The sequence below is a fragment of the Mus caroli genome, unplaced genomic scaffold (genome assembly GCF_978045245.1).
Source record: "Mus caroli unplaced genomic scaffold, Mus_caroli_1 scaffold_1, whole genome shotgun sequence".
Lineage (NCBI taxonomy): Eukaryota > Metazoa > Chordata > Mammalia > Rodentia > Muridae > Mus > Mus caroli.
In genome coordinates, this window is record NW_028227256.1 from 184,303,410 (window position 1) to 184,326,145 (window position 22,736).

Consider the following 22,736-nt stretch of genomic DNA (forward strand, 5'->3'; position numbering starts at 1 on the left):
CATTCTGTTCTTGTGGCTGTCTTCTTTTAGGTTTGTTGAGGGATTACCTTCTTGTTGTTTCTAGGGCGTGGTTCCTGTCCATGTATTGGTTTTTTTCTGTTATTATCCTTTGAAGGGCTGGATTCGTGGAGAGATAATGTGTGAATTTGGTTTTCTCGTGGAATACTTTGGTTTCTCCATCTATGTTAATTGAGAGTTTGGCTGGGTATAGTAGCCTGGGCTGGAATTTGTGTTCTTTTAGTGTCTGTATAACATCCATCCAGGATCTTCTCGCTTTCATAGTCTCTGGTGAAAAATCTGGTGTAATTCTGATAGGCTTGCCTTTATATGTTACTTGGCCTTTTTCTCTTACTGCTTTTAGTATTCTATCTTTATTTAGAGCATTTGTTGTTCTGATTATTATGTGTCGGGAGGTATTTCTTTTCTGGTCCAGTCTATTTGGAGTTCTGTAGGCTTCTTGTATGTTCATGGGCATCTCTTTCTTTAGATTTGGGAAGTTTTCTTCTATAATTTTGTTGAAGATGTTTGCTTGTCCTTTGAGTTGAAAATCTTCATTCTCATCCACTCCTATTATCCGTAGGTGTTGCGGCCTGCCCGCAGTCCATAACACGAACGGTTCAACTGAGAATGGCAGTTCGATCTGAAAAGAGAGGAATCTAGACGGGGCAGAAGAAAAAATGGAGCTAAGACAACATCATGATCAAAGCTCAATTTTACTATTTTCAGACACTCAGTTATAAAGGAAGGGGGAGGGAACCCAATATCCCGCCACGTAACTGAGGGTCCAGTAGCAGGACGAACACGTGTGTGCCTCCAGGCAGCAAAGGCAGGTTCCAGCAGTAGGCGTGGCAGGACGAATGAGCAGGTAGCTCCACCCTTGAGCAAGCAGGTTCCAGGCTGGGGGAAGGGAGGCCACATCTCCTCCCATTAGATAACAAAACAAACAAAAATAAAAAAGGGGCTGGCCTGAGGCAGAAAAATTATTTATGTTCAATAGTTCTGCCTGAGTTCTTAGGGCTAAAGAAAAAACCTGTTTCCGTGGGATTCCCTAACTTTTCTAATGGTAAACTGTATTTGGCTAAGACTGTCTTTATTATCCTAGTAAACCACTAACAGAATAGGCTCTGACTTTATAATGCTAATTAGTGCTGAATAGGTAACTACCTGTTTGCATTTTAAGTAGGGCGTTGGAACCCTGGCTAAGTTTAACTAAACAAATTTAGAATAACACTGAGCTGATATTCCTCCGCAATTTTTGATGGCAGGCGGGGAAACAGGGAGAAGGGGTAAGACTGGCTGGCTCCTAGTACAAGGCCAGTTGGCTTTTTTTTTTATTTGGGTGGGAGGTAGTGAAGGGCTTGCCCTTTCGACAGTAAGGTCTCCAACCTCTCTCCCCCCTATTAATTAAGTTTAAATAGGCAATGCTTAACAGAGGTGATCAAATGATTTTTTTTTTCATCCATAAATGAGTGGGCCTTTAACCTTGACTTGGGTGGACATTGACCTGATTCCTCCCGTGAGTGTTATAACAACTCACATCTGTGGCTCTTGGTATCTTTTGGGGAGGGGAGGCAGAGCCTTAAGTATTTTTGGTTTTTAGCTGGAATCAGATACCAACCTCTTTCAAATCAGGTGTGTCGCACAGGGAACTCAGAAACGGTCAAGCTGGACCTTCCCTCCGCAGTAATCTCCTGCGCCAAGCGGTACCCATACTGTATTCATATGATTATGGATCAGTATCGCAGTTCTGAGCTATGCGCGGTCTCTATATGAGACTTGTCAACCTCAGATTTAGCAAGGCCTAGACAAGAATTATGTCAGTATTAACACCATTAATTTTGGTTAAAATAGGAGCTGAAAGTCTTTCCTCTTCATCCCTATTATTCCCAATAGCCTGAGGAACTAAGGACACCTTGCAGTAACAGCAAGGGTGAAAAGCCAGAGGCCAGCTAAGGGACTAAGCCCATCTCTATCAAAATAAGAACTAATCTCTGTAAATATATGAAATTTCTACTTCCCTAGCTCTCCTGGTAAATCTAAATCTTATCTCAGGCTGAAAGCCACGTGTTGGGATGTCCTTGGAAGGGAGATTAGCAGTACCACCTGTTTGCTCTTAGGGGGAGGAGAACTGGAGAATGTAGATTGACCTGCTTGAGAAAAGAAAGAAATCTAAACAATGAGAGTAGCAAAGTAAATTTTCTGTTTGGAGAAGTCAAGGTACTTTATTTAGATGCAAATTGTAAAACTAAAGCTAATCTCCGGCCTCTTGTAGGGGAATTGGCTCAGAGGAATACAGCGTTTCTGGGAGCTTCCACTCCCAGCTGAATTCTAAGCACAAGAGGAATTTTAATCTTTAGAATGATACCTACGAGAAGAGACAGAATCTGTGTTTACCTGACGAATTAATCTCTCTGGTAGCCACCGTGCTCCATCTTCATCTCGTGAAAAAACACAAACCGAGCCTCTTCCCCAGATTAGAACTGGATCTGGACCCTTCCATTTATTAGTCAGGGAGTCCTTCCATTTTACCAATGCATAAGAATTAGAAGTAACTGGGTGCCAGTGGCATTCCGCTGCAGACTGACCTTTAATGTCAGTTTGCAAAAAGTTTAGGACAAATAAGGTGAAGGCAAGATGAGCCTTTGGTGACCTTGGGGGAAATGCTCTGAATTAACTTTGCTAGGTAATTTAGAATATAGGAATCTCTAATAATTGAACTGAATATTAGACCAGTCTAAGATTGAGTTAGAATGGCTGGTTACACTGAAGAAGAGTGAAAAATCATTATGACTCTATTAAATGACTAATTTTACTAAGTCTGAATATACAGTCTCTGATGTACTATTGCCATAAAGTTAAAAGGCTAGAAGCTAGTCTAAACTGGAAAAATGACAAGCAAGGATGGATCTAAAACATGAATTTAATCTTTTAGTCCTTTTAATCAGGACACTGAGTTAACTTACCTGTCAGCTCAGCACACGAATTACCAATATGCTTCTGTAGAGTTCTGTGGAGAGAACCTGTTTTTCCCTTTCCTAATAAGGTAGCTGTTTTAGGATCAATCTATAAGCCAATAAGTAGACCCTTTTAAAATACTAAAAAGCATTTATTAAATTTGACATTTTAATCTCAAATTTTGAAAATAAAGGTATGTTTTAAATAGTGTGCATGTAAATGCACTAAATAGTATATATGGGGATACAATTTTTCTCTTTTGTCTTTTAAGAGGTTAAAGTTTAAAATTTTACAATATCTAACCTTTTGAATTAATAACTTGTTGGACAAAACATTTAAATATTTGGCTGTAAAGGGGCAGTGACTAATTGCACTTTCAATCATTTTTTTTTTTTAAGGAACGGTTGTAACTAGAAAGCTTGAAAAGTTATTAAGAGTCACACGTGCATAATTTATTTATTTATTAACTAGAAATATGTATAAGCAATTGTAAATTTGAGAATAAATAGTATCTGAGGGACGAACAATTTTAAGTAATTATGAGCTCAGAGATATAGCATTGACTATTAATATATAAATTAAGGTTTGATTGTTCAGCATTTTAAAACACCATCTACAGCACACAACCAGATTATTTGTGTTGGGAACAGGGGCAACCGTGTGTCTTAAGACTTTGCCCCACAGCAGCTAGTTGGGCCCACGTGGGCAAACGATTGGCTGGGAGGATGAGAAAAATGACTTTACAATAATGTTTTTTCTGGCCGAAGAATTGTCTTGGGCACAACTAATTTTTAATTACCAATTAACAACAATTATAAAAGCTTTCTTTATTTTTTGTAAAACCTTTTGTAGTAAACTAAAACACTAAATAATAAAAGGATACTGTCTCTGAATCTTTTGGGTGAGAGCAAGGATTTAAGGTAAATTTCCCTTGAGAAGCATTAGTTAATAAAATACTTTCCACTTAGGAAACAATATATACTGAAAGATTAAAACTTTTGGCTTCTTGTAAAGAAGCAGAAACAATAAACATTTTTCTTACATAATGTAAAGCTATATTAGCCATACGTAGAGGCAAAATTTTCTAGTGATTACCAGTTTACTAGAAGCAAAAATCTTTGAATTTAAGCATTATTTTAAACATCTGAATAGATCTGTAACACTGTTAAAAAGAAATTTTCTTGAACACAGGGAAAAACTTTTTTAGGCATTGTTTGCAAAACAAAAGAAAGGGCCACAAGCCGCTCTGGGGCTGCCCAGAGCCCTGTATTGACTCAAAGGTAAAATACTTTTTAATCTGAGCATTAATCTTAAATTTGCAATCAAACTGCAAGCTGCAGTCAATGGAACAATGGCAGTTTTAACCATAATTTTTAAGTTTTTGTGCAAGGTTAGGATAATATCTACAACTTTGGGAAAGCAAAACCTATGTTTAAAACAATTTATCACTGTTAAAATCAATATTAGAAGCATTACTATCATATTACGAAGTTTGGATATCAATTAATACCTATGAATACCTATTAAAGCAAGCTTTAACGCTTTAATAAAGAGGCATTGCTTTATATCTTATCTTAAATTTTACTATTTAGGATAGGAACCACATTAATCATTATCTAAACTAGAAATATCTTAAGAGACTCAGCCTCTGAAGCTTAATCTCAAACTCTAACTCGCTTAGCCGTGTGTCCCTATGAGTAGCACCTCCCGAAGTGGTGACTATAGGTGAAGCGGGAGATTCGCAAGAGGACCAATTCTCATTAAGGTAATGGGCAATTCCTCTATCTGAGTGATTTTTGTTAAAATTCAGTCCATCATCAGAGTTTCCACATTTATCAATTTTTGAGTTAAGAAGATCTTTATCTGAGGAGGCCTTCTCTGATAGGCACTCCTCCTGAGATACCACAAGCTCCGCCTGAGGGCAATTTAGCCCTGGAGAAGTTGCATCTTTTATAGCATCATTTACAAGCGCCCAGAGACCTAGGGTAAAATTATCTGTCTGAGCGATATTCAAGGCCTCACCAACTTTCTCCCAGGTTCCACAATCTATCGTTTCTTCTTCTTTGAACCATGGACAACAGCTATCTATCTTATCTAAATATTTCTTACTAATTGTACTTCAAGCCTTACTCCTCTGGCCTGAAACAACTCCTGAAAACTAAAAACAACCGCCTGATCCATGACTTTAAACCCTTCCTTCTTCCACCTAAGCAGCTTTCTAAAAAGCTGCGGCACACCGCCTGTCTCCGTATCTAGTTCCGATTAAGGAACTACTGACCCCAAGCAGAAACAGTGTTGGGTCAGCACTGATTCAAACTTGATTCGTTTCCTACCGCATCCTCAGCAACACTTTACAAAACTGAAATTTTAGGCTAGCGCTAGCATGTGTACCTGTCCGTTGCTCCGATGCTCCTCCGATACGAAGATCCTTTCCTTTCTTGTGGAGCTCCACACAGCAGTCATTTCTCTTAGCATCCCTCTGCCATTCTTCAGGTCCCAGTTCTGGCGCCAACTGTTGCGGCCTGCCCGCAGTCCATAACACGAACGGTTCAACTGAGAATGGCAGTTCGATCTGAAAAGAGAGGAATCTAGATGGGGCGGAAGAAAAAATGGAGCTAAGACAACATCCTGATCAAAGCTCAATTTTACTATTTTCAGACACTCAGTTATAAAGGAAGGGGGAGGGAACCCAATATCCCACCAAGTAACTCAGGGTCCAGTAGCAGGACGAACACGTGTGTGCCTCCAGGCAGCAAAGGCAGGTTCCAGCAGTAGGCGTGGCAGGACGAATGAGCAGGTAGCTCCACCCTTGAGCAAGCAGGTTCCAGGCTGGGGGAAGGGAGGCCACACGTAGGTTTGGTCTTCTCATTGTGTCCTGTATTTCTTGGATGTTTTGAGTTAGGATCTTTTTGCATTTTACATTTTCCTTGATTGTTGTGCCGATGTTCTCTATGGAATCTTCTGCACCTGAGATTCTCTCTTCCATCTCTTGTATTCTGTTGCTGATGCTGGTACCTATGGTTCCAGATTTCTTTCCTAGGGTTTCTATCTCCAGTGTTGCCTCATTTTGGGTTTTCTTTATTGTGTCTACTTCCCTTTTTAGGTCTAGTATGGTTTTGTTCATTTCCATCATCTGTTTGGATGTGTTTTCCTGTTTTTCTGTAAGGACTTCTACCTGTTTGATTATGTTATCCTGTTTTTCTTTAAGGATTTGTAACTCTTTAGCAGTGTTCTCCTGCAATTCTTTAAGAGATTTTTGTGCTTCCTCTTTACTGTCTTCTACCTGTTTACCAGTGTTCCTTTGTATTTCTTTAAGTGTGTTATTAAAGTCCTTCTTGAAGTCCTCTACCATCATCATGAGATATGCTTTTAGATCCGTGTCTAGCTTTTCCAGTGTGTTGGGGTGCCCTGGACTGGGCGAAGTGGGAGTGCTGGGTTCTGATGATGGTGAGTGGTCTTAGTTTCTGTTAGTAAGATTATTACGTTTACCTTTCGCCATCTGGTAATCTCTGGGGTTAGTTGTTGTCGTTGTCACTGTTTAAAGATTGGAGCAGAAGCTGTGTTCCACTCACCAGCAGTCTCAAAATCCTGTGGCGGGGGTCGTGGGTAGCTGGCGGTACCCCAGTGCTGGTCCGGCCGGAAGAGGCCTGTGGTCCTACTCAGGCTGGTTTTCTGCTTCCCTAACTAATGCAGTCTGAGGTCCCGCGCGCAATTGGATTGGAGCAGAAGCTGTGTTCCACTCACCAGAAGTCTTAAGATCCTGTGGCGGGTGTTGTGGGTAGCTGGCAAGTGTCAGCCAACCCTGCACCCTAGCTACCCCGGTGCTTTTCTGACCGGAAGAGGCTTGTGGCCCTACTCAGGCCGGATTTCTGCCTCCCCAACCAAAGCAGTCTCAGGTCCCGCGTGATTGGACTGGAGCAGAAGCTGTGTTCCACTCACCAGCAGTCTCAAAATCCTGTGGCAGGGGTCGTGGGTAGCTGGCGAGTGTCAGCCGACCCTGCGCCCTAGCTACCCCGGTGCTTTTCTGACTGGAAGAGGCTTGTGGCCCTACTCAGGCCGGATTTCTGCCTCCCCAACCAAAGCAGTCTCAGGTCCCGCGTGATTGGAGGAAATCTTTTAATCCCAAACAATGAAGGTTAAGTTAGTTTGTAGAAGAAAGCACCCGTGTTGGAAAGTGATGTCTAACTGAGTGGCAGACAATCTGAAAAAGGTTTGACAGAATAGGATCTGCCTGACTCTCACTAAAAGAGAGAGGAAAGGGAGGCTACTTCAGGGGTAGTGCATAGAGAGAGGGAGGAGACAGTTTTCCTGGGACAGTTTTACAGAGACAGGTTGCAGAGAGACAACAAGCTAGACACAGGTGAAGACAGAACAAGTCGGAAAATGAGAAAGAGCCAGAAGATGAGAACAGATTGCCAGAGTTAATTTGAGGCCAGCAAAGCAAACAGTCAGAGACTGAGAAAGAGAGGCCAGGTTGAATCAGTGAGCTTAGAGAGGAGTTTGAGGCAGAACAGCTAAGTTGAAACAGCCAGCCAGAGTTCAGAAAGAACAAGAAAGGGTGAGCTTATTCAGCAGTAAGTCTCAGAGGCTGAGAACGTTCTAGGCCTAAGTTAGATTGTACAGAAGCTGGAAGCTTCCATAGGGCTAAGGCTAGGCCTAGGTTAGTAGATAGAAGCAGTAAGACTTTGAGATGGCAACTACCTCAGGTGAATCAACATTACACCACTGCTGCTGCATGGCCATGATCCCAGACATGGCCCTCAGTGGCGACATGGGCTGGGATTCCTCCATGGCATCAGTGCTGGGGCCTGTTACTCACATCAGGCTGTTGCTCTTTACTCTCACGTCTCCAGTTCCACCTCTATAATGCTCAAACTGTTCTACTTCTCTTTCTCTCCCATCCGTCCACCACACATTCACACATGTAGTAGTAGCTCCCAATGAAGGCAAGCCGTGTGGTGGCGGACCTCTGGGTGTCTTCTGCCTGCCCACGCCATAAGGCATGGCGTTGAGACAGATTCCTGCTGTCTTCCTCCTCCAACTTGCCTTGATTATGTAACTTTATTTAAGGCATCAGTAGAAGGACAGAAGGCGTGGTCTGACCTTAGGTGGGACCATGGTTATGCACAGCAAGGGGCATCTTGGCACCTATGTGCAGATGGCAAAAAGCCTACAGAAGAAGATAGGATGTGCATCCTTACAGGTACTATCATACCATAGTCCCTCCCTTCCAAAACTGCTTAGCAGGCCTCAAGGGAAGCTGGGAAGTCTGTTAGCAAGAAACTATCACCCAGTAACATGCTCAGCCTTTAACTAAAACTAAAGGCATAGTTTCCCTCCTTTTGTTTTTTTGTTTATTTGTTTTTAGGTTTGTTTTGGAGACAGTGACCTATGTGTCCCAGGCTGGCCTATAACTCACCAAATAGCCAAGGATAACCCTGTGCTTTTTATCCTCCTGATTACAGGGTGCACTGTAACTCATCAATGCAGTGCAGGAGATGGAGCCCAGAACTTCAGCCTTGCTGAATAAGTACTCTACCAACTTAGATACCTTAGCTACACACAATGCCACAACCAACCATATTTTAACCCATTAGAGACTCTTACTATTGAAGTGATTCATATTTTAAATATCATGCGGGCCACGAATTATATAAGGATTAAATTTTGATCCAAACCATTGGCAGAAAAGATGAAAATAAAATTGTCATTTAAATGAATTCATATAATCTACTCATTTTTTTTTCAACATGACTTTCTTGTTCAAAGCTAATCAAAGCAAGTGTACTGGGTTTTGTTGCCTAAGATCTTGCTTCAAATCAAGGTTTGAAATAATAGTCAAACTGGTTAACTGCTGGCTCATGAGCAAAAATGTATGTGTTTAATTGAATTTATGCTTCTTTTAACTAGCTGATTGTACCCTTGGTCCAGTCTTAAGATGCCTCTTAAAAGGCAGTTTGAGAGTGTCTTAGTTAGGGTTTTATTGTTGTGAGAGATGCCATGACCACAGCAACTCTTACAAAACACAACATTTAATTGGGGCTGGCTTACAGTTGCAGAGGCTTAGTCCATTATCATCACAGCATGAAGCATGGTGGCATGCAGGCAGATTTGGTGGTGGAGAAGGAGATGAGAGGTATACATCTTGATCCCAGGCAGCAGGAGAGGACTGTATGTGTTTTAGACTGGGCATAGCTTAAGCATTTAAGACCTCAAAGCCCCACCGCCACAGTGATACTCTAACAAGGCCACACCTCCTCCAGTCAAGCCACACCTCCTAAAAATGCTACTCCCTAATGCCAAGCATATTCGAACACATGAGTCTATTGGGGCCATTCCTACTCAAACCAGCACGGAGAGTCCATGGATATGCTCAGGACATTGACTTCAAGCCCAAGGCAGCAGCAAGCTGCCTCTGAGGAGCCCTGGTTTCCTGATCCAAGCCTCCTTCCCACCCAGGATCCCTTCTTGGGAACCAGGATGCAGCGTGACTAGGAAAAATGACCCCAGCTCCCAGGTGGAAAGCAAAAGTCAGCAACTTGGAGACTGGAACGCCCTCCCGGCCAAGGCTTAGTCACCCGTGTCAACAATCCAGATGCCAAAAGCAAAGTCCTGTGAGAGAAGGAAACCGGAAATAAGCAATAAAAGCCCTAGGGCCCCAGCTTGATTCTCTCCCACTACAATCCATGTAACATTTAATTAGAATGGTTTTGTGGCTATTTATAAACTCTGTGTTCAATTGTGTGTGTTTGTTTACATGCACATTTATAAATAAATGTAATTAAACTTCTTGAAATAAATACAATCTCAAAACAAGATGCAGAGGGTCAGGGCTTCCGTGTGGTATCATAGTTTTCCATGAGCTGCGGAGCTGCCAGAGATGTTGACAGGCAGTTGCATGACCACTGACACTACAAATCATACAAATGACCTTTCGCCTTGCAGTGAACTTAATAAGTATTAGCTTACAATCACGTTGGAGTCATGCATGGAAGGCCTCTGAGAGGAATCAAAGTCAAATCTAAGGCAAGTCATTGGTGTCTTAATCAATGTCCTATAAACCTAATAGGTAGCTACACCAAATCTGACATGGTGGTTCAGAATTTCCAAATACGTGGAGGTAGAAGGATTGTTGGATCACAAAGTTACATCTAAGTGATTTTTTTTTTTGCTTATCTTCCAGAAAAGGACTCTGTGGACCACCGAGTCCAGACACATTAAAAGAAATTAAATGTAATTGAATCCTATTAAAGATACCACTGGCAAATATTTTTTAAAAATATATACAACTTAACTACTCAGCAAAAAGTAACAACAAGCTTCAATGCCAACATGGCCAATTAACCCAAACTATCTGCAAATTAATATTTACCAAATAAGAGGAATTGCCTAACAGGAATATTGTCTGCCATCATCAGAATACCATCAGTCCTAACATTAATGTGTAAGTTGGAATTCAGTTGTCTAAGTTTCATTTAGATTCTGCAGTGTAGAAGGTAGATACTTATTGTTCATCCTGACTATGAAAGCTAGCTACCTGATTCACATCACTGCTACTGAAGGGAGAAATAACACACACACACACAAAGAGAGAGAGAGAGAGAGAGAGAGAGAGAGAGAGAGAGAGACAGAGACAGAGACAGAGACAGAGACAGAGACAGAGAGACAAAGAGACAGAGAGAGAGAGAGACAGAGAGAGAGACAGAGACAGGGAGACAGAGACAGAGACAGGGAGACAGAGACAGAGACAGAAAGCATACATACACACAGAGAGATGAAGATAGACAGAGAGACACAGAGATAGAGACAGACAGAGAGTCATAGGGACAGACAGAGACTCCCTCACACACACCTCCACATACATGCAAGCACACACACACAAAGACCTACATAACATGCATGCACACACACACACCTAAACAGACACAAAGGCACACACAGGCACACACCTACACATGCACACACCTACATACATAGACACACATGTATACATAAGCATATACCTACACACACACACACACACACACGCATACACATACCATGCACACACAAGCACACATAGGCACATACACACACAGGAACATATCCACAGACACACACAGGCACACACAGGCATACACCTACATATACAGACACACATGCAGCTTTTTATCTCCTACAACACCCCCTGACAATTTAGAAGCATCTCTTTAGAGTTTCACTTTCAAACTTCTATATTTAGTTTGAATATTTGGTCTGAATCACCTTACCGAGCTCTCTCAGTGTGGAGAGGGAGTCACTAGCAGATGTTGCAACAGGAAGAAGTAATAAACCAGACAAATGAAAGGCCGGGAGTGGTGGCTCAAGAAGGCAGGTGAGCATGGAGCCTAACGTCATCTCTTCTGCTTCCTGCAGTTTTGCTCTTAGGCAGAACTTTGCCCTTTAACTATGAGGAAAGAATCCAAAGAAACAGTTTTAGTAGTATAAACAACGCATTGCAAACTCTTTCAACACCCAAGTAAACACAAAAGTTTGGGAGTATGTATATTAAGGGGAACACCCCCCCACACACACACACACCCCAAATTAACATGTTAAAGGGTTATGGATCCAGAAAATCTAGAATCTAACACAGGAATTAGCTCGTCTCCATCACCCAAAAAGGGCAGAGCCAAGAATTCTTTAACTTGTGCTTTTGAAGGTCCCCTGAAAGTCACATTTAGAACTTCAGGGCACTTATTATCGCCCAGTGAATAGAGCATACTGTACTGACTCTTGTCGACTGGGTTCTTAAACCATTTTCCTAGCAAGCATCTCACTAAGGAATGATTGTCAACTTGGAATGATTGTCAACTTTACTGGCAGTTTCTGGAATCAGGTTCAAACACTGGGCCTAGGTTAATATCATTCTCCCAAATTAACTTCGGTTTGAAAAGTAAATCTCTTCAGCCTCTTTTAGGTGCATAGCCTGGGATTCAAATTAAGGAATTACAAGGAAAAGAAAAAAAATAATAAATACTGAATACCATCAGGATGACTGGTATGGTGTGGACAGACAAAAGACCGAACTTAAGCCTCTCACACCAAATATCAGTTGTGTGTTTTTGTTTTTGTTTTTGTTTGGTTGATTGATTAATTGATTGATTGATTGATTTGAAACAGGGGTACATGCAGCCCCAGGCTAGTCTTGATCGTACTAGGTGGCAGAGAGTGGTCTTGAAGTCTTAATCCCAAGAGCTATAGGGCTAAGTCACCACAGCTAGCTCTTATTTGTACAATTGTGAGCAATAGGAATTCTCTTTTCAGACCCAGTTCACAAAGGAGATTAAAGCCTTCACTCTATAAGTTGGTTAGATATAGCACTAGGTTTGGTAAGAAATAAAACCTAATGTGGTGATCTGACATGATAGCTGGTAGACGCTCATGAAGTGTTGTTATAATAGTATGAGCAGTTTGTAGAGCTGTCTCCAGACATTGCCTTGGTATTCCAATGGCTTTAAGGGGAGTTCAAAATCAATAGTAAATCGTATGCAATCTAACCCATGGGACCTCAAAAATGGGTATATAGCTCTTCTCAGTAAGTCTCACTTCTAGATGGGAGCTTGCTTCCATTTGAAATGTAAGCCAGTTTGATAGGGGAGTAGATTGTGCCCTGAGGATCAAACCTAGGCCCTCATGTATGCTAAGCAGAAAGATGCTTGCTTGCTTGCTTGCTTGCTTGCTTGCTTGCTTGCTTGCTTGCTTGCTTGCTTGCTTGCTTATGAATTTTACTCATTGTCTCCTCAGAAGCTGCACTGTGTTGCTTTAGGGAAGATAATGATTCAGTTTATACATGGACCCTTAACAAGACTTGACACCTTAGAAGCGAGAGCTCCACACTGTAAAGGTTAGGCCATTTCTGGGGTATTTGAATAAGCATCTAGAAAGTCAGAACACAAAGAGCGTTGGGCGTGAAGGAAGGTGGATGACTGTGAGCTTTGATAGCTGAAACTTTTGATTTGCTTTCATTTTGATGTAAAATTTAGTCCGTTCCATCCTGGCTTGCAACCATCCCTCTAAGAGCACGGAGTTAATGACTGGTCCTTATGCCTGGGAGGACTTAGACCTGTCTTTCTACATGTCCTCAGAATGGTCATCCTGTGACTTGGACAATATCATTCCTTGTTGCACAGGCCCCACACACACTAGCCTAGTATTTTTCAGAACAGTGAAAGTATACCAGCAGATGCCTCCAATTACACAACCATTGTATTTAATTGTGTCAGCTCTGGGATCCACATACGTGTATCTCTCTTTCCTCCCCTTGTTCTCTAACAGCTTTCTTTAAAAGTATTTATTTGATGTAATATGTGACGGATCCAAGGGCCCCTAGCACACTCGGTTGTGAAGGCGTGATGATGTGCGCTCGAGATTTTAACCTAGAGCAGTTGAGAAGTCAAGTTGGTGGTTTCACCTCGGCCGTATATTTTAGAATTTGAGAAAATGATGCTTAGGCAATTAGGCTGCTCTGTACACCCAGCCCCCATACTCAAGGTCAGCTTGACACTCTGAATGGTTAAATCATCCTTGGCAAAGAGTCTGAACTTGGCAGAAGCTCCGTAATGAGAAATCCAGATGACTGGTATCATTTGTAATCCGAGTGCCCTGCACTTAGGGAAGGGCTGGTTTGTTTTTAGAAGAAATAGCAATGACTTAAAAGCGGTCATTAGGGATGTTTAAGATTTTAACTGTTTTGACACTAGATGTGGGCTTCCCCCTTAATGGCACCTTTTAGCATTAAACCGTACACATAAATAAGCCGTGTGGACTGTCTGCAGGCAGCTCACTTCTGCTCTTTATGACCAAAAGGATCCCTTCAGCTTCTCCCCCTGCTTAGGCAGAATGAGGGCTAGCTCTAAAATGCACTCTGTTAGACTTCACTTTCTTTAAAAACGCAGAAAACAAAGCACCAGTCTTTTGGGTACCTGGTTTCTTTTGAAAGGTCAGTGGTCACATCAAGGAAGCATCAGTAATGGCGTGGCTTCTGCAGGGACTAAGGTCATCGTGGGAATGAGAATTCCAGTTCATCAAGCGACTTATCTGCTGGCCATTTAGTAAATCCAGACTAAGTAGGCAGTATAAGAGGTAATGACCGATGGCTCACTGCATTTACCCAAGTCTGAATCTCTAGGCCATGAGCTTCCACGTAGCACATTCAACCTCCTTAGGAACTTATCAGTGACAGGGGACAAAACAAATGGCAATGTAGCCATTAATCATTATATAAGATTGTCCAGTCAATTGACATAGAACAGTACCTTCAATAACTCCATGCTGACCCAATTCTATTTAACTCATCCATTCCCAAAGAAAGTCCATGAAATTAGCAAGGGAACAAAGAAGGACACACAGTGACACAGTGACACCTTTCATGCCTGTAGTAATAACAGACTTTCTCAAACAAAATAACTTTAGGGTGTTGTTGTTGTTGCTGATTTAGTTAAAGTCTCAATCCTATATAACTTAAGAAAAATATTTCACCAGGAACCTCTTAGTTCTCTGAATGTCTCCTACGAATGAAACTGATAAGAGATAAATTAATAAGTCTTGCTGAGTGATATTAATCTCTTTACACATGTGGAACATCTCAGGAAAGAAGTGCAAAGTCAGGGAATGTGAGATGTGGAAGCCTGTGGACCACTGTAAGGACAACAGATTGTGAAAGAGCGGCTGACAAGATAGAACGAAGAGGGCTCTGACTGCTTGAGTGCTAAGTTGTGGGAAGCTAGCTGCAAGGGGAATGGAACTAACAGAAGAGCTGGTGTTTTTACGGCTGGTTTATGGAGACTCCGTCAGGGTGACTTTCAGTTTTCATAGCTGTAAAGCTGCCCTTAGAGAGAAGGCTGCTCTCACTTCTTAGGAAGACCTTTCTACTTTTAGTCCAACAGGAGCTGTTCCAAGAAGGCACCTTTCCCATTTGGTTCTTTCCTTCAGCTCAAAATGAAACATTGAGTCACTTTGACATGCATGGGGTCAGCATCCTTTGATCTTCTTCATGACTAACTGCTCATAGACTATTTTTCCCAGGGCCAAATTTACTTTATTAATTTCTTTTTTAGCTAACCTAAGAAATAATGGGATCTTTCTAACACCTTGTCATTTGTGTTTGTCTCATTTGCCCGCCCCCCCCCGCCTTTTCTCTCTCATTCCTCCACCCCCTTCCTGCCCATGGATACTGCTTTCTCCAGTTTCCACTTTCTATGTGTTGGTATCTGAGATCCAGCTCCCTCTGCAGTAAAGGAAGAGACTGGGACAGGATGGGTTTCTAAAGTGTTTCTATGCTGATCTTTTTCCTTGTTGTTTTTCATGGATTTTGCTTGTAGTCACTGTATACAACTACATATATGTTTCATATATATATTTCATATATATTCACACACATATATATATATGAATAGAGATACATATATATATGAATAGAATATACATATATATATATAGAGAGAGAGATAGACAGACAGATAGAGACATAGATAGATAGATAGATAGATAGATAGATAGATAGATAGATAGATAGATGAAATACCAAGTTTCTGGTTAGTTTTACATTAAGTTGATATATCTAGGGTCATCAGAAAAGAAGAAACCTGGATGGAGAAGACTCTATTAGCCTGTAGGCTAGTCTGTTGGACATTTTCTTGATTAAACACTGACATGGGTAAGTAGTTGCGCCCCTGGTAAAGTGGTCCTGGGTTGTTTTAAAAACATGCTCAGCAGGCTTTATGGCAAGTTGGTAAGGAGCATTCCTCTACAGTCTCTGTCTGCTTCCACTTCTGCCTCCAGGATCCTGCCTGGAGTTGTCCCCCTGTCTTCTCTCATTTTTGCATTATAATCTAGGAGCTATAAGCTCAAATAAATTCTTTCCTCCCCTAGTTGATTTTGGTTGGTATTTTATTAAAGACATAAAAACGGAATTAAGATTCCAAACTTAATATTCAGAGACCCTTTCTAAACACAGCTACACATTCAATAACATATTTACATACAATTTTCACAGGGTGGGAGACAGATATGAAGAACTCACTCCATGTGGGCAATAGGATGACCTAACACTATTTATTGAGGAGATCTGCCTGGAGTAGAGATAGCACATTGTCTGAAAGCCAATTAAATGACTAGACTGTTTCCCACTGTCCCCTGCATGCCACCACTCCATGCTACCTTTCTGTAGTCGACACTGATATTTCTGAGCAAGAGGGTAAATCAAGACAAGTCAAGTTTTTATCTGTACCCAAGGATACCAAGGACTGACCCAATGCAAGTGCATCCCTCATCCAATTTAGGATGTAAGCAACTCACACAAAGTGAGAACCCCTAGCCCAAAAGCCAGAATCTGAAACATTCCAAAATGAGATGAATTTTGATAAAATGCTAACAGGATATCACATGTGGAAAATTCCACACTTGACCTCAATTGTTAGGTCACAGTCAAAATACAGGCAAGCAAAAATACTCTTAAGTAATTATCCTCAGGCTATGTATATCAGGTGACCATGAAACTTCATTCCTGTCCCCAATAAACACACACACACAAATAGGTAATTTGAAATTGAAACACACATCTGATCCTAAACATTTCTCTAAAAGGAACTTGCACTGTAGTTACAAATGGGCCCATAAGAGTTTTTGTTTTAGAAGAATGTGTCTGTCTGGGGTGAGGAGGCTCATGGCTGTCTTCCCAGCACTTAGGAGGTTGAGACAGATTACCATGGATTTGAAAACAGCCTAAGCTCTATGGTGAGACCTGTCTCTACCATGGGGAGTCGGGGGGGGGGGTTCGGTGGTATTTATCTTTATGTCTTTGGTGAAGCTCTAGTTTTTGCAGGCAAAATTATGAAGAAGGAAATTTCCGGGCTTAGTTTCAGACGAGAAATGCAGATGTAGAAGGCAGCAGAAGTGGACATTTGGCAGATGGCACTGTCTCCATCAGGAGCCATGGGGTTGTAAAAGAGACAACCAATAAGATCCTTCAACCAAAATACCTACTGAAGCAAGGATACTCTTCCAAGCAAGAAGGAGGAAACTTATTTCCAAAGTACTGGCAAACTATCACAGAGGAAAAATTAGCTGTAATGCCCTGTTCCACAGGAATTCCCAGCTCTGTTCATAATCCACAGTGACAGCAAAGGCATCTGCACAGTGCTGGAAGGGAACCAGAGGACTTCATTCTCTGAATCCCCTCTCCAGTGCTTGAAGAAGGGTGTGCCCTTTCATGACTATGCCCTGAACTCCAACCAAGACCTGGTCATCAGGCAGCGGGTCACCTCAGGAAGCTGACAGGAAGCTTCTCAACTAGTGCCAGCTGGACTGGACAGGGACGAAGCTTACCTCGGCTGGAGTCATTTGGACGTTTCCTCAGACTAATAGGGATCGGTGGCTTTTTCTAATAAACAAGGTGATAGTGCTGGTCTAGGTGCCACAGCCCAGCTGCTCCAGTGGCTCAGGGAAATACCTGGAGTCATCTGGCTTGCTTCAGTGGAGATCAGGATTGGGACAATAAAAAGAATGGCTCTCAGAGCAGAGAGCTGAGGTGTGGTGTCTCTTCCAAAGGTCACTGGCGCTTTCCCAAATTCCAGAAGGAGATCGGGGTAAGAACATGAGGGGCTCCCAACCCCTGAAACTCTCCTCTGGGTTACCCAGTCAAACAGGCTTTAACAAGTGTGTGTCTACCCAGCAAGTACGTCTAGAGAAAGAAAATTAATCGTATAATCAGACAGCTGGTTGTCACGAACACAGCAGTAAATACGCAGTTGGGGGCACATTTCACAGACGTACCCATGTGGAGATTGTTCTCTCTCCCTCCCTCTCTCTGTCTCTGTCCCCTTATCTCTGTCTCTGTCTATTGTTGTCTCTCTGTCTTTCTGTCTATCTCTGTCTTTCTGTCTCTCTCTGTCTTTCTGTCTCTGTCTCTCAGCCCTTCCCCCATGTGTGTGTGGGGGTGTATGCACACACACGTGTGCATGTGTGTGTTTTCAGTATTCTCCCACTGGGGGAGGAGTACAGAGTTGACCATCGAGATCAGCATCCCAGAAGGTGCACAAAACTGAGAAACACAAGATAAAACACAACAACACCCTAACTGAGCAAAGAGCACATATATATATATACATATATATATATATATATGTATATATATATATACATATATATACAGACACACACACATATGTATCATCATATATATCTGCCATGGATGAATATGATGGAGAAACACAGGCATTAAACGTGTCAATGGGTTTGTAACTGAGGACAATAGGAATAAAGGTATACAGTCAAATGAATCATGGCGAACGTAGAGAAGGCCTAGTCTACAAAATACATGCCAGGCAAGCATGAGGACCCAAGCTAGAGCTGCTGAACACAGGCTTGTTAAAAAATAAAAATAAAAAGGCCAGCACAGCAGCGTACATCTGTAAGCCCAGCACTGTGGATGCTCAAACAGGAGGACCTGGCATGGCCTGCACCCCCCTGGTGGATTTCACATGCTAGTCCTTTATCTGCTTTTTGATTGCCAAATACCCCTCTCCATTGCATGAGGTGGGTTCTTCACCCTGCCATGTTGGATGGGATATCATATGTAGCTACGCTCTTTTTGTGTGTGAACTCTGGATCATGTCCACAAATCTTGTTTCCTGCACCTATATCATGGGGTGAACCCCGCATTATTTTTCCCTAGCTTTGCAATTTCAGATATTACGTTCATATATTTATTCTACTTAACATGAGTTCTGTATACAATATGGAATAGAGATGCAGTTTCGTGTTTCTGCACATAGATGTCCAGTTTGCTCTGTTGATAAACTCAACAGTAGTTCTACATGTATAAATATGAAGGGCACAGCCATTCTGGTCAGCTTCTGTTTTGCTTGGAGGAAAATATTCCCATAACAAAGATCTTTGGAATGTAACGCTTACCTCTATCCCATTGTCTCCTGCCTGCCTTGGAAATGTTGCATCCATTATAAATACCTTCCTTGTATTTCACCAACCTTCAAAGAACTTTAGTCCATGGACAGACAATCAAATACTTCCTGGATAGACTCTAGTAGATCCAGTATTTCGGGTATCTCAGTGGCTTCTTTAGAACAATCACCTGGTCCCATACATCAGTTATCTCACAGTAAATTACATAATATGACTGCTACTGGAAGCAAAGTGTCCCAAAAGAGAACTCAATGAACATCCAGTATTTAAGATCAGCTCGTGGCTCACTAGATACGTGGCTATCCTCATCACTGCTTTTATTACTGTTCACAGGGGAATCCCAAGAATACCATTTTCCTCATCTTTTGGAGTTCTTTTGAAAAATCAAATAAAATGTCATATGGAAGCCTCCAACACTAGTACATGCCTAAAATGTCAGCACTTAAAAGGGAGAGACAAGAGGAACAGGAGTTAAAGGCCAAATGTAGATACACACAGAAGGAGCTTGTTTAGGCCAGCCTGCACAACAAAATGAGACAGGTGATTTCATATATTAAAAAATCATGTGGCTTTTAAAGATGTAAAGATTTGTCTGAGTCGACCAGACAAATTCTGAAACGACCCAGCAATAGAGAAGCAAGAACTAGCAGGCCATCAGATCAAGTTCTCGTTCTCATTTCTACAAAAGTTCTTTCTGCTTCTCATCATAGATTTTGAAACATTGTTCTAAGTTGTCGTGAGCCTTTTAGTAGTGATGATATGTTCTGAAGTAGATTAGTTGACATCATGGGACTGAGCAAGCAAGTGGCCAGCCATGACTTTGACTAAAGCAAGCTCAGTAGGGTGCTGGAGTATGGTAAAGGCAGGCAGAGTTGAGATGTGAAGAAAAGGTTGAAGAAAGGTTAAGAGTAGATGGCCGGTGTAAAAAGAGGAGACAAAGCAGGAGTTTTTGGAGAGAAATGGGGATTAATGAAATGTGTTTGCACAGATGGCGTGCAATTTTGAACTACTGGAGATTATAAAACTCTAGATGAATGAACAAGCTTGCAAAAGAATGAGAGCTCATGACTGAACCCATCAACAGGCAAATGGCAAGGGAGGAGGAGCCCTCAGGATAACTGTGGTCCCTAGAGATCATAGGAAGACAAGAGAGAGCACAATCGCCTACTGTCTTCTCCAGGGTCTTCTGAAAAGTCACTTGAGAAATGCCAGCACAGTGGCTTCACATAGTATGAGACCCACTTTCTGCTAGCAGGTCAGAAGATCGGTTTTATAAACTTTCAAAAAGATAAGGGCTTTCAAGTCTAAGGTAAAAGTTCAGGAGTAGTTGAGAGAGTGTGTCTATGTATGCCTAGAGCAATAACCAGATGAAACACAGCACTGATAAAACACGATTTTAAAAGTTGTTTAATGATTTCTTTAAAGATAATAAGGAGTAAGAAAGGCCTCCATATATCTTCCTGTCAACCATTTTATACGAAAGTGATTGTGACCACAAAGGATTCGATTTCATTTTGAAACAGTGACTTTTCCTAAGAGGGGGAAAAAAAAGACTCAAAAATTACATCCTGAGTACCAGACATTTAATAAATTATTTTCAGTGATAGCAACACCAGCACAATTGTATTAGTTTCCTATTTCTGCTGTAATTATCGCACCCACTGGTGTCAATCAACAATATGGCATTATCCACAAGTCCTGGAGACCAAAAGTTCAAGGTGGCTTCGCAATGAGCTAAAAATTCGAGTGCTAGCAGGCCATGTTCTTTCTGGAGGTTCAGTGGGAAAATCCCAGAGATGAGTGTGTTGTCAATCCCAGGTCTGCTGATAGAGGCTAAAAGAATGACGAGAGGAACAATCTCTAACCAGAGACAACTATAACAACTAACTCCAGAGATTACCAGATGGCAAAAGGTAAACATAATAATCTTACTAACAGAAAACAAGACCACTCACCATCATCAGAACCCAGCACTCCCACCTCGCCCAGTCCAGGGCACCTCAACACACTAGAAAAGTTAGACACGGATTTTTTTTTAAGATTTATTTATTTATTATATGTAAGTACACTGTAGCTGTCTTCAGACACACCAGAAGAGGGCGTCAGATCTCATTTCGGGTGTTTGTGAGCCACCATGTAAAAGAATATCTCATGATGATGGTAGAGGACATCAAGAAGGACTTTAATAACTCACTTAAAGACATACAGGAGAACACTGCTAAAGAGTTACAGGTACTTAAAAAAAAAAAACAAAACAGGAAAACACAACCAAACAGGTAGAAGTCCTTAAAGAAAAATAGGAAAACACATCCAAACAGGTGATGGAAATAAACAAAATAATACTAGAGTTAAAAAGGGAAGTAGACACAATAAAGAAAACCCAAAGTGAGGCAACACTGGAGATAGAAACCCTAGGAAAGAAATGTGGAACCATAGATGTGAGCAACAGAAACAGAATACAAGAGATGGAAGAGAGAATCTCAGGTGCAGAAGATTCCATAGAGAACATTGGCACAACAATCAAAGAAAATGGAAAATACAAAAAGATCCTAACTCAAAACATCCAGGAAATCCAGGACACAATGAGAAGACCAAACCTACGGATAATAGGAGTAGATGAGAATGAAGATTTTCAACTCAAAGGGCCAGCAAATATCTTCAACAAAATTATAGAAGAAAACTTCCCAAACCTAAAGAAAGAGATGCCCATGGATATACAAGAAGCCTACAGAACTCCATATAGAATGGACCAGAAAAGAAATTCCTCCCGACACATAATGATCAGAACAACAAATGCACTAATAAAGATATAATATTAAAAGCAGTAAAGGAAAAAGGTCAAGTAACATATAAAGGCAAGCCTATCAGAATTACACCAGATTTTTCACCATAGACTATGAAACCCAGAAGAGCCAGGACAGATGTTATACAGACACTAAGAGAACACAAATGCCAGCCCAGGCTACTATACCCAGCCAAACTTTCAATTACCTTAGATGGAGAAATGAAAGTATTCCACGACAGAACCAAATTCACACGTTATCTTTCCACGAATCCCGCCCATCAAAGGATAATAACAGAAAAAAAAATACAAGGACAGAAACCACGTCCTAGAAAAAGCAAGAAGGTAATCCCTCAACAAACCTAAAAGAAGACAGCCACAAGAATAGAATGCCAACTTTAACAACAAAAATAATAGGAAGCAACAATTACTTTTCCTTAATATCTCTTAATATCAATGGACTCAACTCCCCAATAAAAAGGCATAGACTAACAGACTGGCTACAAAAACAGGACCCAACATTTTGCTGCTTATAGGAAACTGATCTCAGGGAAAAAGATAGACACTACCTCAGAATGAAAGGCTGGAAAACAATTTTCCAAGCAAATTGTCTGAAGAAACAAGCTGGAGTAGCCATTCTAATATCTAAGAAAATCGACTTCCAACCCAAAGTTATCAAAAAAGACAAGGAGGAACACTTCATACTCATCAAAGTTAAACTATTCCAAGAGGAACTCCCAATTCTGAATATCTATGCTCCAAATGCAAGGGCAGCCACATTCATTAAAGAAACTTTAGTAAAGCTCAAAGCACACAATGCACTTCACACAATAATAGTGGGAGACTTCAACACACCACTTTCATCAATGGACATATCATGGAAACAGAAACTGAACAGGGACACAGTGAAACTAAGAGAAGTTATGAAACAAATGGATTTAACAGATATCTACAGAACATTTTATCCTAAAACAAAAGGATATACCTTCTTCTCAGCACCTCATGGTACCTTCTCCAAAATTGACCATATAATTGGTCACAAAACAGGCCTCAACAG

General features: G+C 41.3%; 1 protein-coding gene across 4 annotated transcripts; it reads right to left on the minus strand.

Moving 5' to 3' along the window:
- Positions 1 to 458: 458 nt before the first annotated feature.
- On the minus strand, positions 459 to 11,351 carry LOC147006294 (uncharacterized). Of its 4 annotated transcripts, none has more exons than XM_085843636.1 (3): positions 11,205 to 11,351; positions 5,347 to 5,543; positions 459 to 656 (listed from the first exon to the last, which is right to left on the minus strand). In XM_085843636.1, the coding sequence occupies exons 1-3, from the start codon at positions 11,329 to 11,331 to the stop codon at positions 618 to 620; spliced, it is 363 nt and encodes a 120-aa protein (XP_085699762.1). In that variant the 5' UTR covers positions 11,332 to 11,351; the 3' UTR covers positions 459 to 617. The 4 variants fall into 4 exon arrangements, 1 of the variants encoding a protein (XP_085699762.1); XR_015048610.1 differs by lacking the exon at positions 459 to 656 and adding an exon at positions 9,534 to 9,567 and having other exon boundaries at positions 4,494 to 5,527; XR_015048608.1 differs by lacking the exon at positions 459 to 656 and having other exon boundaries at positions 4,494 to 5,527.
- Positions 11,352 to 22,736: the final 11,385 nt, after the last annotated feature.